Raw genomic sequence first — 12,545 nt, 5'->3', positions numbered from 1 at the left:
CTCCCCAAACAAGGCAGGCTCTCCTGAAGTCACTCACCCGAGACCGCCAGTGCCCACAGCGCTGAGCTTCATGGGTCAGCTGAAACCATGCCAGACCCGAGGGGCTGGGGGCCTGCATTCAGGTTCAGAATCCTCCACTCCCCAGCTGGCCAGGCCTGCACAGGTGCACTGCTGAGCCTGTCCAGAATTTAGGGATGAGAGTGAAGAGCAGGTGGGCCAGCAGGGGGCGCCCGCACACAGGTGGCCTGGACCCATCAGCCCCAGAAACCCAGGGGCCTGGTTGGATCTCCTGCCAATGCTCAGATGCTGTCCCAGAACACAGCGATCATTCTCTGTAAAACATTGAAGAAGCAGAATGTGTCCTATGCTCCTTCTTTCTCCTTTAACAGCGACCAGGGAACAAAGTCAGAACAGGGTGTGAGGTGGGAGAAGGGATGCATTTTCTATAGTTAACAGCCACACCCACCTCTAAACACCTTCTGAGATGTTCCATGGCAGCTGTCTTTAGTTCCCAGGGGTGTGAGCATTAAAGTCCTGGGAAGCGATTGAGGGCCGGGAAAGGTTCTGTCATGGTAACCTGAGCCAGACAACAGGGCCTGCACCTCCCATAACAGGCCAAGGGTCCTTCCGGGACCTCCCATCCCCAGCCACCCACAGCGGGCATTGCACACACAGGCCTGCTGGTCATTCCAGAAGGAGCCTTGTAGCCATGTTCTCTTCTCCCCACAACAAAGCAACTGACGCCCCAGCCCTGAGGCAGCCGTGGCTCAAAGCTACCAAGTGATGCTTCCGGAAAAGTCAGCAGGGGTGAGCATCGCAAGCAGTGCTCCTGCCTGCCCGGGTCGGCCAAGGTGACCTTCAACAAGGACATCACAGCTACAGTTACACAGGGCACAAGGGGTGCCCAAGAGCTCACGTCCCTGTTGGCTGTCGTGGTCCAGAACCTCAAGAGTGAGGTTCAAGTAGAAGCGAGGTTGGCTGTAATGAACCTCAGAGCCTTCATCTCAGCGCGTCCCGAGGCGTCTTTCCTGCCTTCTGCTCCCAGCATGGCCACGTTGCACGGATTTGCCTCAGTTTTCTGCAGCTGAACAAGGAGGAGAATTGGAAGCAGGAGACCCCACACCCTCGCGGGAACTCCGCCAGTGGATCTGGCTGCCCTGAGGCCCACCCTCTCCACCTGAGCAGCCTCATGTCCTACCCACCTGGCTAGAGCCCCTCCCATGCCTGATCCCCAACTCCCTTCCTGGCTGCAGACCCCAGCCCACCCCTGGGCCCCATCTCTAGGCAGGGCCCATGCAGGGGCAGGGTCTCCCAGTGGCCCTCTGCTCACATGCAGCCCACTGGCACTTCCCAGCATGCACTTGCTCCCAGCTACTGCTGTCGACAGTTTCAGGAGAATCCAGTGGAGGGGCTTTCCCCATAGGGCACCCTGGCCTGGGAGCACCCGGTCCACCCAACTGTGAATAGGTGCCCTGTCCCACTCCAGGGGGTCTCTCTTGCCTCGCTTTCTCGGGTCCTTCCAGCCCTACACCCAGATACGGTGCCCAGGGTAGACAGGGGCTGAGGGTGGAGCCCGAAATCCTCAAGGGCAGGGACCCAAACCCGGCTGCCCAGCACCACGTCCTGCTCTCAGCCAGGCCTGGGACACTCGACCTCCCAGCCTCCCTGGCTCCTGCTGGGCACCTGGAAGTGGCCCTGCCTCCCCTCTCTGCAGCAGGCCCTGGATTTCCACCAGGAAGGTGACACTGTTGTTCCTAGGGTCCTCGAACTGTTGCCACTCTTCCTCCTGCTGGGTCTCAGAGCTCAGGGCGCCTCAACCTGGGACTCAGAGCCAGGACACGGCAGGCACAGCAGGCGACACACAGGACTGCCTGGGCCAGCAAGAACCCCCTGTGTCCACCTGGCAAAGGGCAGGGCCCTTCCTGCCTCAGCTCCAGCCCCTCCTGGCCCTGTCATCCGCACCACAGGGGCCTCCTTCCCACCAGGCAGGCAGAGACCAGAGCTGTGGTCAGGCACGCACGGCCTGGGCGATGCAGCCCCCAGAGAACCAGAGCTGCAGAGGAGGAGAGCAGCAGGGGACAGGGAAGCATGGCTGCCCCTCAGCACGACCCAGGCCCAGGTGGAGGGGCTGCGAGTCCCATTTGGAGAGAAAGGGAGAGGGGGCACCTGCTGTCCACCCAACGTTGTAGGTAAGAGAGCGTTGTGCAGATGGGGGTACATAGGCCCAGGGGGGTAGGCCTCATCTCCACCATAGCTAGCCGCTCCCTGCACTGGGAGCAGCTGAGGGGCATAGTTCCCAGGGGAAGCATCCCCCTGGCCAGCTCAGGGGAAAGACAGGGACCCTGAAGGCAGAGGATGGAGCTGGGCACGGGGGAGCAGTGCGGGAGAGGGTTGTGAGCCACTTCCTGTAAGACAGGTGGACGGGGAGGGGGGGCCAGGTGCCGAGTGAGGGAATACCCACCGGAAAACTCCTGAACACTGCCTACCTCGCTCCAGGTGACCCCAGGGATATCCACTGACCTGGTGACACCTGGCAGTGGGCTCTGAGTGGAACTTAGACCAGCGCATCCAAAAAGCTGTGTGCTACCTTCCGTCGTGGTACTAGGAGGCACAGAGAGGTTAAGAGACTGGCTGGATGTCACAGAAGCAGCAAGTGGGTCCCCTGGTCTGAACACATGTGCTATATATTTCCCAGGGCCCCCCCCAAATGGGACTGGGGAAAGAAGAGGAGCAAAGCCAAACTCGTCCTCACTCAGCGAGCACCTGTTGATGCCAGCCAGGAGCCCAGCACCCGGGCACTGAGCGGCCCAGAGGGCACTGCGATCCATTTCAGTTGTTACAGGAACTCGAATCAAGGGAGCCAGCTGGCCGCAACTCTGCACCTCCCCCAGCCACAGCACTGCTCCCCAAGGCCGTGAGGAAATTAAAGCCTTGTGTGGGTCACACCAGCCTTCCGGGAACCAGAAGCCAGCACTGCCAGAGAGCGTCATTTGCTCCGAGCAGCCTGCAGTGGGGAGGGACGGCCACACAGGCTGTATGGGTCATACCACCCTAGGTACTCCCTGTGTTCCCACAAGCCAGGCTTGGGGGTGGGGCTTGCGATCAGCACAGGTGTAGGGGAAAACGCCCCCAGGATCCGAGAGGAAGCGACACCGATCGCCTCTTCAGATTTACTCTCTGGCCCCAGCCCGTCCCCGGGCCACAGTGCCAGGCTGACATGGCCACGCCTGTCAGAGATGCCCCAGTCCCCATCCTGGGGGACATGAATGGTCAGGACCTAAGGCTGGCTTGGGAACGTTGGAAGAGCAGTCTCTCCACTGAGCCTCAGTCTCCCTCACTGTCACACGGGCTCAGACTCCACTCCACCACCACGGCTGTGCTGGGTCTTCCACAGAGGGCGCGCGGGCGGCTGGCTCATACGTGGCTCATCTCCCTCCTGATGGGGCGGCCACGGAGGGTTTCTGGTGAGAGCACACAGCCAGCTGGGTGATGCTGTCCCAGAGACCATCTGACTCGTGCCACCCACCCCACGGTCGACGTGCCTGCTCCAGTGACCCCTTGGGGATATGGAGCTGAGAGATATGTGCTGTCCAGGCCAAGCTCAGGCACGGTGGGTGGGCAGCCCAGTGCCCAGCCAGTGGACTTAGCTCCTGTTTGCTCCTCCGATAACTGGCGCAACCTTGGTTAATATTCACCTGCAGCCGCCCCAACCCCGCTGTGATCATTGCTTAAATACGGACAAGGACAAGCACAGGGCTCCGTCTCCCCATCCTTGCTCCTTCCACCGACACTGGACACTGAGTCCTGGTAAGTGTGCGCTCCCTGGGGAGGGCCCTGGAGGGCCAGCAGAGCAGGTGGGGAGGGGCGGCTGGGCTGTGCTGCCAGCTACTGGCTGTCCTATTGCCATAGTAACAGCAGCCCCCAAGGTCCTTTCCCCAAGCCTGCCCAGTGTGTCCCAGCCCTGCAAGTGAAGTGGAGGAGGGCAGCAGGCCCAGGGCCCTGGGGCCCCAGGAGGAGCAACACGGGCAGGAGGAGCAGTGGTGTCCTTTCCAAGTCCCGGGGTCTGCCTAGGGCTTCCGCGCATCCTTGCCCTTTCTGCAAACGACGACAGGAAGACAGACACAGAGGAAGGGAGCAGCCTTGGCTCACGCCCTCCTTCCTCTCCGGACACAGCCAGGGGGCTCAGAATGAGCCCTCCCCCCACATCACAGTGAGCCTAGAGCACAGAAGAGGACCTGCAGCCCCCACAAGCGGCACTCACGTCCAGGGTTTGAGTGGCGGGTCCTGGGCACTCACTCTGAGCAGGCCACATCTAAGCTCAGTGCATGTATTATTAAGATTATTTACTTGGTGGGCAGAGGTGAGGCAGGGAGAGAAGGAGGAATAGAGACAGAGATGAGAGGAGGAGGGAGAGGAGGAACGGGTGGTGGAGGGGAGAGAGACAGAGAGAGAGAAGAACAGCCATGTGCCGGCTCACGCCAGGATTGCCTGCAATAGTGGGGATGGGGCTGGGAGCCAGGGACATGACCGCGGTCTCCCACGTGGGTGTCAGGGAACTGATTAACTTCAGCTGTCACCACTGCTGCTCCAGGAAGCCGGAGACAGGAGCTGAGCTCAGATCAAACCCAGGCCCCTGGCATGGACGTGGCTTCCTGAGCCGGGTCTGAACCTGTACCCTGTGCCCACGCCCCAGGGCATGTACTGCTGCATTTCAGACTCACAACAGCCTGGGAGGTGCAAGACTGACCTCAGCCCCGCTCTGACCTTCACAGAGCCTGAGGTCCCAGGACCCAGCTGTCTGATCCTTCCTGAGAAAACCAGACTGGTGCCAGGATTCTAAAGGTTGACTCACTTATGTGAAAGTCAGAGTTACAGAGAGACAGACAGACAGACAGAGATCTTCCCTCTGCTGGTTACTCCCCAAGAGGCCACAAAGGCCGGGGCTGGGCACAGGCTGAAACTTCCTCTGGGCGGCAGGAGCCCAACCACTTGGGCCATCCTCTGCTGCTCTCCCGGCACGTTAGCAGGGAGCTGGATTGGAAACGGAGCAAACTTAACCTCCTGGGACTCAACACTGGCCCCTGGTCACAGCTTTGATCCTGAGTCTCTGTGGGGTCTTGTCCATGCGAGGGCCCTCTCTTGGCCTCAGAGCCTCCACTGTAAAAGGAAGAACCCAGATAGCCTGGGGCACCCAGAATGGGGTGGGAATGTGGTTGTCCAGGCTGCAGGTCCGCCCACCCCTCCCCATGCCAATCTTTCCCTTCCTCCTTGGAGCCCATCAGTTCCTGGAGTAGGAGGGTGCCTCAGCTCACCCCACCCCTCAGTGGGAGTCCTGGGCACCTCCCCAGGAGCCCTGTGTGAGTGCAGGGAGGGCCTGAGGTCACGCCTCCACCCAACCCTGCACAGCTGGACAGAGCGAGGCCCAGGGGATGCTCGCCAATGCCCAGTGGAAAGTTGTGTGCCTGGAGGGAGCTGCAGCCTCCAGCCAAAGGCCTCTGGGAAAAGCTGGCATCCGCCCTGTTAGGCTCAGCTGCCCCTGGTAACTGAGCCCTGCAGAGGTGGGGAATTTCCATCTGGCCTGGAGACTGCACCACCATCCAGGTGGGTGGTGTCAGGGAAACCCTAAGGCAGTGGAAATACAGAAGGGATCCCAGCGCCTTCTTCCCCTCTGACACCAGGGGCTGGCCACTGTAGGAGCACAGGCACGCCCACGCGTTGTACACCTTCAGTCTGCACTGCCAGAGACCCTGTGCATGCCTGCTGGCCATGACCTATGCGTGGCGTCAGTGGCTGGCCTCCGGCAGGCATCACGGGCCCCGACTCAGGGCTTGGTGCCCTTCTCTCTCCCACAGGACAATGCCACCCTCTGTCTCTCGAGCGCTCCTCCTGCTGGCCGGCCTGGGCTGCCTGCTGCCCGGCTTCCTGGCCGACGAGGCCCAGGAGACAGCCGTTTCCAGCCATGAGCAGGACCACCCAGCCTGCCACAGGATCGCCCCGAGCCTGGCCGAGTTCGCCCTCAGCCTGTACCGCGAGGTGGCCCACGAGTCCAACACCACCAATATCTTCTTCTCCCCGGTGAGCATCGCCCTGGCCTTTGCCATGCTCTCCCTGGGGGCCAAGGGGGACACCCACACCCAGGTCCTGGAGGGCCTGAAGTTCAACCTCACGGAGACGGCCGAGGCCCAGATCCACGACGGCTTCCGGCACCTCCTGCACACCGTCAACAGGCCCGACAGCGAGCTGCAGCTGGCCGCCGGCAACGCCCTGGTCGTCCACGAGAACCTGAAGCTGCAGCACAAGTTTCTAGAAGACGCCAAGAACCTGTACCAGTCCGAAGCCTTCCTCGTCGACTTCAGGGACCCCGAGCAGGCCAAGACCAAGATCAACAGCCACGTGGAGAAGGGGACCCGAGGGAAGATCGTGGACTTGGTGCAAGAGCTGGACGCCCGCACACTGCCCTGGTGAACTACGTTTTCTTCAAAGGTGAGGGTGCACAGCCGCTCAGCAGGTGCCGTGGAAACCCCAGAGCAGACGCCGGGCCGGCCTTAGGCTTCCCTGGCCACACCCGATGCAGGCTGGACGGCGCGTCCCAGCCCGGGCCCCCAGTTTCCCGCACACCAGCACTGCACTCCACCAACCACAGGGAACAGGGCCTCAGTGCTCAGCACCGTGGGCTTCCCTGCAGGACTCTCAGGGCCCTCACTGGGGTGAGAGCTCCCCTCGGCTCCCAGCCGCCTTCCTGCCTCCGAGTGCTCAGCACGTCAGAGGTTGGGGCCCACAGGGTGCTCTCAGGCCGCTCCCACTGTCCCAGGGAGAGCTCAGGGTCAAGGCCAGGGTCAAGCCCTCCCCAAGGACTCCCTCCCTATAGAGTCCTGCAGTGCAGGGCACCAGGCCGAGGCCGGCACAGCTGAGCTCTCAGCTCCACTGAGACCTAGCACAGGGCTCAGCCTCCCCAGCCATCACCTTCCCCTCCAGCAAGGAAAGAGTGTCCTAGAGTTTCTGGGGCATCTGCCTCTCTGGGGTCCTCGTTGGTTATACAGCGGGGGGGGGGGAGGGGGGGGCTGCCCGTGCACCTGTATTGCCCCTGTAGTTCCCAGGACAAGGAATTAGGAGCAGCACCCAGAGTGCTCACCCTGGGTGGCGACTGCCCGCCCCAGACGTTCACTTACAGCGCTCAGACTGGTGTGGGCAGGAGCTTGTCCATCCTCGTCCAGTCTCTGACCTCACCGGGAGACGCCTCCTAGCCTCCTAGCACAGGCTTCACCCGGGTGCACAGGCAGCATCAGGGTTCCCGTGAGAGAGAAACAGACATCCGTGCAGGAGCGTGGCACCCTTGACATGCGTGGGTCAGGGGAGCACCAGAAGGGAGAATGGGTGGGACAAGGAGAGAGAGCACCTAGTAGCATAGTCAAGACTGGTCTAAGGTGAGAGGGAAAAAGAGAGAAAGAGAGAGAGAGAGAGAGAGAGCTCTCCTCGTTTTTGGTCTCTTTTATGAGGGGGGGTGGTGGATTTCCACAAGCGTGCAGCCACCTGGGAATTGTTTGCCACCTCCATGGAGCTTAGTATCCATATTGTCATGGTGTCTCCCTTCTAGGTCCTGGATGAAGCAGGTGTGTTCTGGGAAAGGGGGTGTTTTGATGGACAGGTTGAGGGATAGTGTTACATTGTAGCTCTCAAGGATTTGGTCTCACACCACCTCCCAGCCAGGCTTAAATACACACATATCCCAGGCTCGCTCGCTTGCTCTCTCTCTCACACACTCTCCTTCTCCCTTTTTGTCTTCCTCGCCCCTTCCCTCCAGTCTGCCGGGTTTCCCCAATAAACCCTTTCCTTACTCCGGTGTTTGGTGTTTTGTGGCGGCCGCACACGGGTGCCGAGACTCGGATCCAGGCTCCCCCAGTGACTTTGCTCTCCCTTCGGGGATCTCTGAGCTGCTCTGGGTCCTGGATTTCTGGCAGTCACAAAACACACCCCGGAACTCCTTCCACACCACCAAACGCTCCACGAATGCATCCACACACTGGCCTGAGGTAGGACGCGGAACAGGACATTCCCACGGCATCCTCTACTTCGAGTTGTGGGTCTACTCTTGTCTGAAATTCCTAGTACGGGGTGCTAACCACAACTCCTAAAGGCTTTCAGTCTCTACGGACGCTGTGTCCAGACAACAGTGGGTGTGGGCGACGACTCGACCTCCTGTTTCCCTTTTATGGGCTAAGCCCTCACTCCAGTGGGTGCTTGGGTGACGACTCCGCCCTCTGCTCCCATATCCTCTCGTTAGTCAGATGGCCAGGATTCAAGGATGCTTGCTGTCCACCAATCTGACTCTACAGGTCACAATGGGAACTTTCTCTTCTCACCTTCCGTCTGATTCTCCTCTTGGCGGCCTCCTAAGTCCCTCTCAGATTGGCTCCAGCTCACAGACATGGATGCCTATCTTTCTCTGGAGTCGAGCATGGCCCATGTATGACCTTAACAGTCAGCCAAAGTGGCCAGCGCCGCGGCTCACTAGGCTAATCCTCCGCCTAGCGGTGCCAGCACACCGGGTTCTAGTCCTGGTCGGGGTGCTGGATTCTGTCCCGGTTGCCTCTCTTCTAGGCCAGCTCTCTGCTGTGGCCCAGGAGTGCAGTGGAGGATGGCCCAAGTGCTTGGGCCCTGCACCCCATGGGAGACCAGGAGAAGCACCTGGCTGCTGCCTTCGGATCAGCGCGGTGCGCTGGCCACAGCGCACTGGCCATGGCGGCCATTGGAGGGTGAACCAACGGCAAAGGAAGAACTTTCTCTCTGTCTCTGTCTCTGTCTCTCTCTCTCATTGTCCACTCTGTCAAAAAAATAAAAATTAAAAAAAAAAAAAAACAGTCAGCCAAAGTGGCCCCTCCGTTAGACCCTGATAGCATTCAAGATCTTTATCACTCTGTGAGCGAGCGGGGAAATGGAAGGAGACCCCAGATGGTCAAGCTTTTCCTATCTTCTGTCTAAACCTTCCATGTGTACTTCCTGCTCTCCGGCCCAGGTCCTGGTGGCCTCCAAAATTTCCACCAGAGGTCAAGGGCCTGAGCTGAAACCCCTGCCCTCTATGTCCGTGGCCCCAACTCTTCACTGTCGCTGCTCCCTGTACCTCCCCCTCCCACCCAGGAACTGCGACTATCTCAGAGCCAGGCCTGGTCCACAGTCTACTCCCCCATCTTATCAATGATCCTCCTGCAAGTTTGGCAATGGCCGTCTCCACACTTTCACTCTCCAGCCCTTGTCCTCCAACTGGTCTCTGCCACTCCCTCTCCTGCTCCAGCTTTGCCAAAGAATAGGAGGGGAGTGGGAATCAATCCTTCTGAGCGCCCTGCTTATTGAGGAACAAATCAGGCACCCACCCTTCCAATGGCTCTTCGTTTTATCGTGAGCAAGCCAGACAGGAAATCAGGTCTTTTGACCTCCATTCTTGCCCTTGGAGCATGGACTTCCGGCCCAAGGCCAACTTTGGGAACTGCCTTGCAGCTGCCTGAAGCATTTTCCAGAGGCAGTGCCAGGGCTGACTATGACTTCATGGGCCTAGGGTGTTCTTAGGGGAAATAAGGCAGCTGTAACTAGACACTGCGTTTGAAGAAATTTCTCTCTTTATATCTAGGAAGATCAAATAAAGCTATTTTCCTACACACTGGCCAAAAAAATAAATAAATACACACATAACCCAGACACCAAAGGCACTGCGCATGTTGGCCACTGGGAGCCAGAGCTCTGGATTTTTCCTCTCTCTTAGTTGTCCTCGCCTAAGTCCTTCCATCCATGTGGATGCTGATTTGAGCCCCTTTCTCCGATGAGGCGGAGGCTCAGCGAGGTCACACTCATCCAAGGCCCGCCCATCCCCCAACCGGTGCTCACCTGCCTCTGCCCTCCCCGCCTCCCCAGGGAAGTGGGAGAAGCCCTTCGAGCCTGAGAACACCAAGGAAGAGGACTTCCACGTGAACGCCACGACCACGGTGAGGGTGCCCATGATGTCGCGCCTGGGCCGCTATGACTTGTTCCACTGTAGCACGCTGGCCAGCACGGTGCTGCGCATGGACTACAAGGGCAACGCCACGGCCCTCTTCCTCCTGCCCGACGAGGGGAAGCTGCAGCACCTGGAGGACACGCTCACCACGGAGCTCATCACCAAGTTCCTGGCAAAAAGCAGCCTCAGGTGACTCCCCGCCCACTCCAGCCTGGGACCCCTCGGGACCTCTAGGTCACACTGGGAGTGGGGCCATGACCAGCAGTCGGGGTGGGGAGGGAGGACCCCATGGGCTTTGGGCCGCAGCTGAGGCAGGTGCTCAGTACAGGTAGCAGCAGCCAGGCTGTGTTAAAGGGACAGTGACCAGGGTGAGGAGGTCAAGGCTGTGACCTTAAGATCCCCCACCCCAGCATGGACACAGCCACTTCCCAACATCCAGTTCCCAACATAGTCACAGTAACACCAGCACAGGCTATGACAGGACCAAGGAGGGCTTCCTGGCAAAGGTGGCAGCTGAGTGTGGGGTCCAAGCACAGATGTCAATGATGGGCCAGGGAGAGGCCCAGCAGAGCAAAGGCCAGAGTGGGAGACGCCAGGACCTGTCTATAGAGACTGGCGTTGCTGTGACGTAACTAGAGTGCTCTCCTGACCAAGCAGGGAAAGGCACCGCACGCCCCAACAGCCATGCAGATCCGTGTTGGGAACCGTGCCCGTGCCAGGCCCACCTGCTGCCCACTGTGCCCTCAAGACACAAGCGACCAAACAAGCAGGGCTAAGGATCAAAGCTGAATGGACGCCTTCAGCCCTCTGCCCCGCCCCACCCTGCCCGACGTCCCTGCACCAGGAATGAGAACAGGGGCCCAGGAGCAGCCATGGCCGTAACTCGTCACAGAGAATCATTGCCAGTCTGCCTGCCCTTGAGGTCTGCACCTGCTCCCCACAACCAGAGCTGAGCCCTAAGCCTGCTGGGTCCACTCTCCTACCCACGAGACAGCTGTCACTCAACACCTGCCACCAACAGCCACGTTCCCCTGGGAGCCAGGCACCTGGGAGTCCCCGGCTGTGGGGGCACCAACACTGCAGGGCAGGTTAGATGCTCTTCCAGGGACACCCTGGATCTGCCTGGCGGGCTTCTCAGGGGAGGTGGCTTTCCAGGGCCCTGTGGGTGCTGACACTCTGACACCTGCTGCAATGGGCGCAAGGAAGACAATGACTGAGTCAGCGTCCACGTGGGTGTGGGGGAGGGGCCGGGCTAAGTGGGAAAAACCAGGAGGAAAGAACACAGTGCCCACACGGGGCCCCAGAGGACGGGAGCAGGAATGAGATGTTTTCATTGTGTTCCCCGCATGACAGGTCTGTCACAGTCCATTTTCCCAAACTCTCCATCTCTGGAACCTACGACCTGAAACCCCTCCTGGGCAAACTGGGCATCACCCAGGTCTTCAGCGACAACGCGGACCTCTCGGGAATCACGGAGCAGGAACCTCTGAAGGTCTCCCAGGTGAGGCCCCCAGGGACCAGGCTGCCCACTGATGTCTGGGACCGGATCGGGAGAGGCAGGTCCCAGGCGGGAGATGGGGACAGGTCCGAGACACACACCAGGTCAGATCTGGCTGCTCCTGGGGCCCACTTGATGCACTGGGGCGGGAAGTGTCGGGGGACAGATTTCAGGAGGGGGCTCCATGCTAGGAGCCCCCCTGAGCTTGGGTCAGACCCCTAGCTCAGCGTGCCCATGGTCTTCTCGTCTGGACCTCGATTTCCATGCCATGACACAGAGGTCAGAGTCGGTGATCCAAAGCATGTCCTGGCCCCTTCCCTCAGTGCCATGGGGCGGCGTTGCTGTCACCACGTCTGAACACAAGGGAGTTCAGCTACGGGTGACGGCTGCTCAGTGACATCGGCGGGACCAGTGACCAAGTGGAGCTCAGTTAGAGGCTGCACACAGTGGGGACGGAACGGGCACTGTGATGCCACCCCACAGCCCTTGTGCCCAAGGACCTGAAAATTGTAGAGAATGGAGTGCGGTGGAGGCACACAATGGGGAGAAGGCCATCGTCCCCTGCTGAGGTTGGGGTACAGTCAGGTGGCTGGGTGTGCGGGTCAGGAATGGAGGGGACGGTGGGACATCCTCAGATAGGAGAGAGACAGAAGTGTGGGCGACCCAGGGTAGAGGGATGGGACAGGGCAGTCCCGGCCAGCAGCAGAAAAGCCCATGTGAGCCGCTCCTTGGTGCACTGTCCACCTGGGTCCCTGTCCAGACCTGGGTGGGGCCGGCACAGGCTCAGCTCACAGCTCTGCTTCTCTGCCTCCAGGCCCTGCACAAGGCGGTGCTGACCATCGACGAGAGAGGGACTGAAGCTGCCGGGGCGACTTACATGGAGATCATACCCATGTCTCTGCCTGATAGCATCACTTTGGACAGGCCCTTCCTCTTTGTCATCTACAGTCATGAGATCAAGAGTCCTCTCTTCGTGGGAAAAGTGGTGGATCCCACCCAACACTGAGACCCCACCGCAGCACATTAAAGCTCCGAGCTGCCCTCCCAGGGGGCAGCCCCTCA

General features: G+C 60.0%; 1 protein-coding gene across 1 annotated transcript; it reads left to right on the top strand.

The window, feature by feature from the left end:
- Positions 1 to 3,774: 3,774 nt before the first annotated feature.
- On the top strand, positions 3,775 to 12,545 carry LOC100008973 (alpha-1-antiproteinase F precursor; the record flags this gene model as incomplete). Its single annotated transcript, NM_001082185.1, is given in 6 exon segments — positions 3,775 to 3,807; positions 5,853 to 6,455; positions 6,458 to 6,483; positions 9,904 to 10,174; positions 11,339 to 11,486; positions 12,298 to 12,545. Coding segments are annotated over 5 exon segments (1,236 nt in total). The 5' UTR covers positions 3,775 to 3,807; positions 5,853 to 5,856.

Source organism: Oryctolagus cuniculus, chromosome 20, assembly GCF_964237555.1.
Source record: "Oryctolagus cuniculus chromosome 20, mOryCun1.1, whole genome shotgun sequence".
In the NCBI taxonomy this organism is placed as follows: domain Eukaryota; kingdom Metazoa; phylum Chordata; class Mammalia; order Lagomorpha; family Leporidae; genus Oryctolagus; species Oryctolagus cuniculus.
The sequence above is the reverse complement of the archived record's forward strand: the minus strand, read 5'-3'. Positions and strand labels throughout refer to the sequence as shown.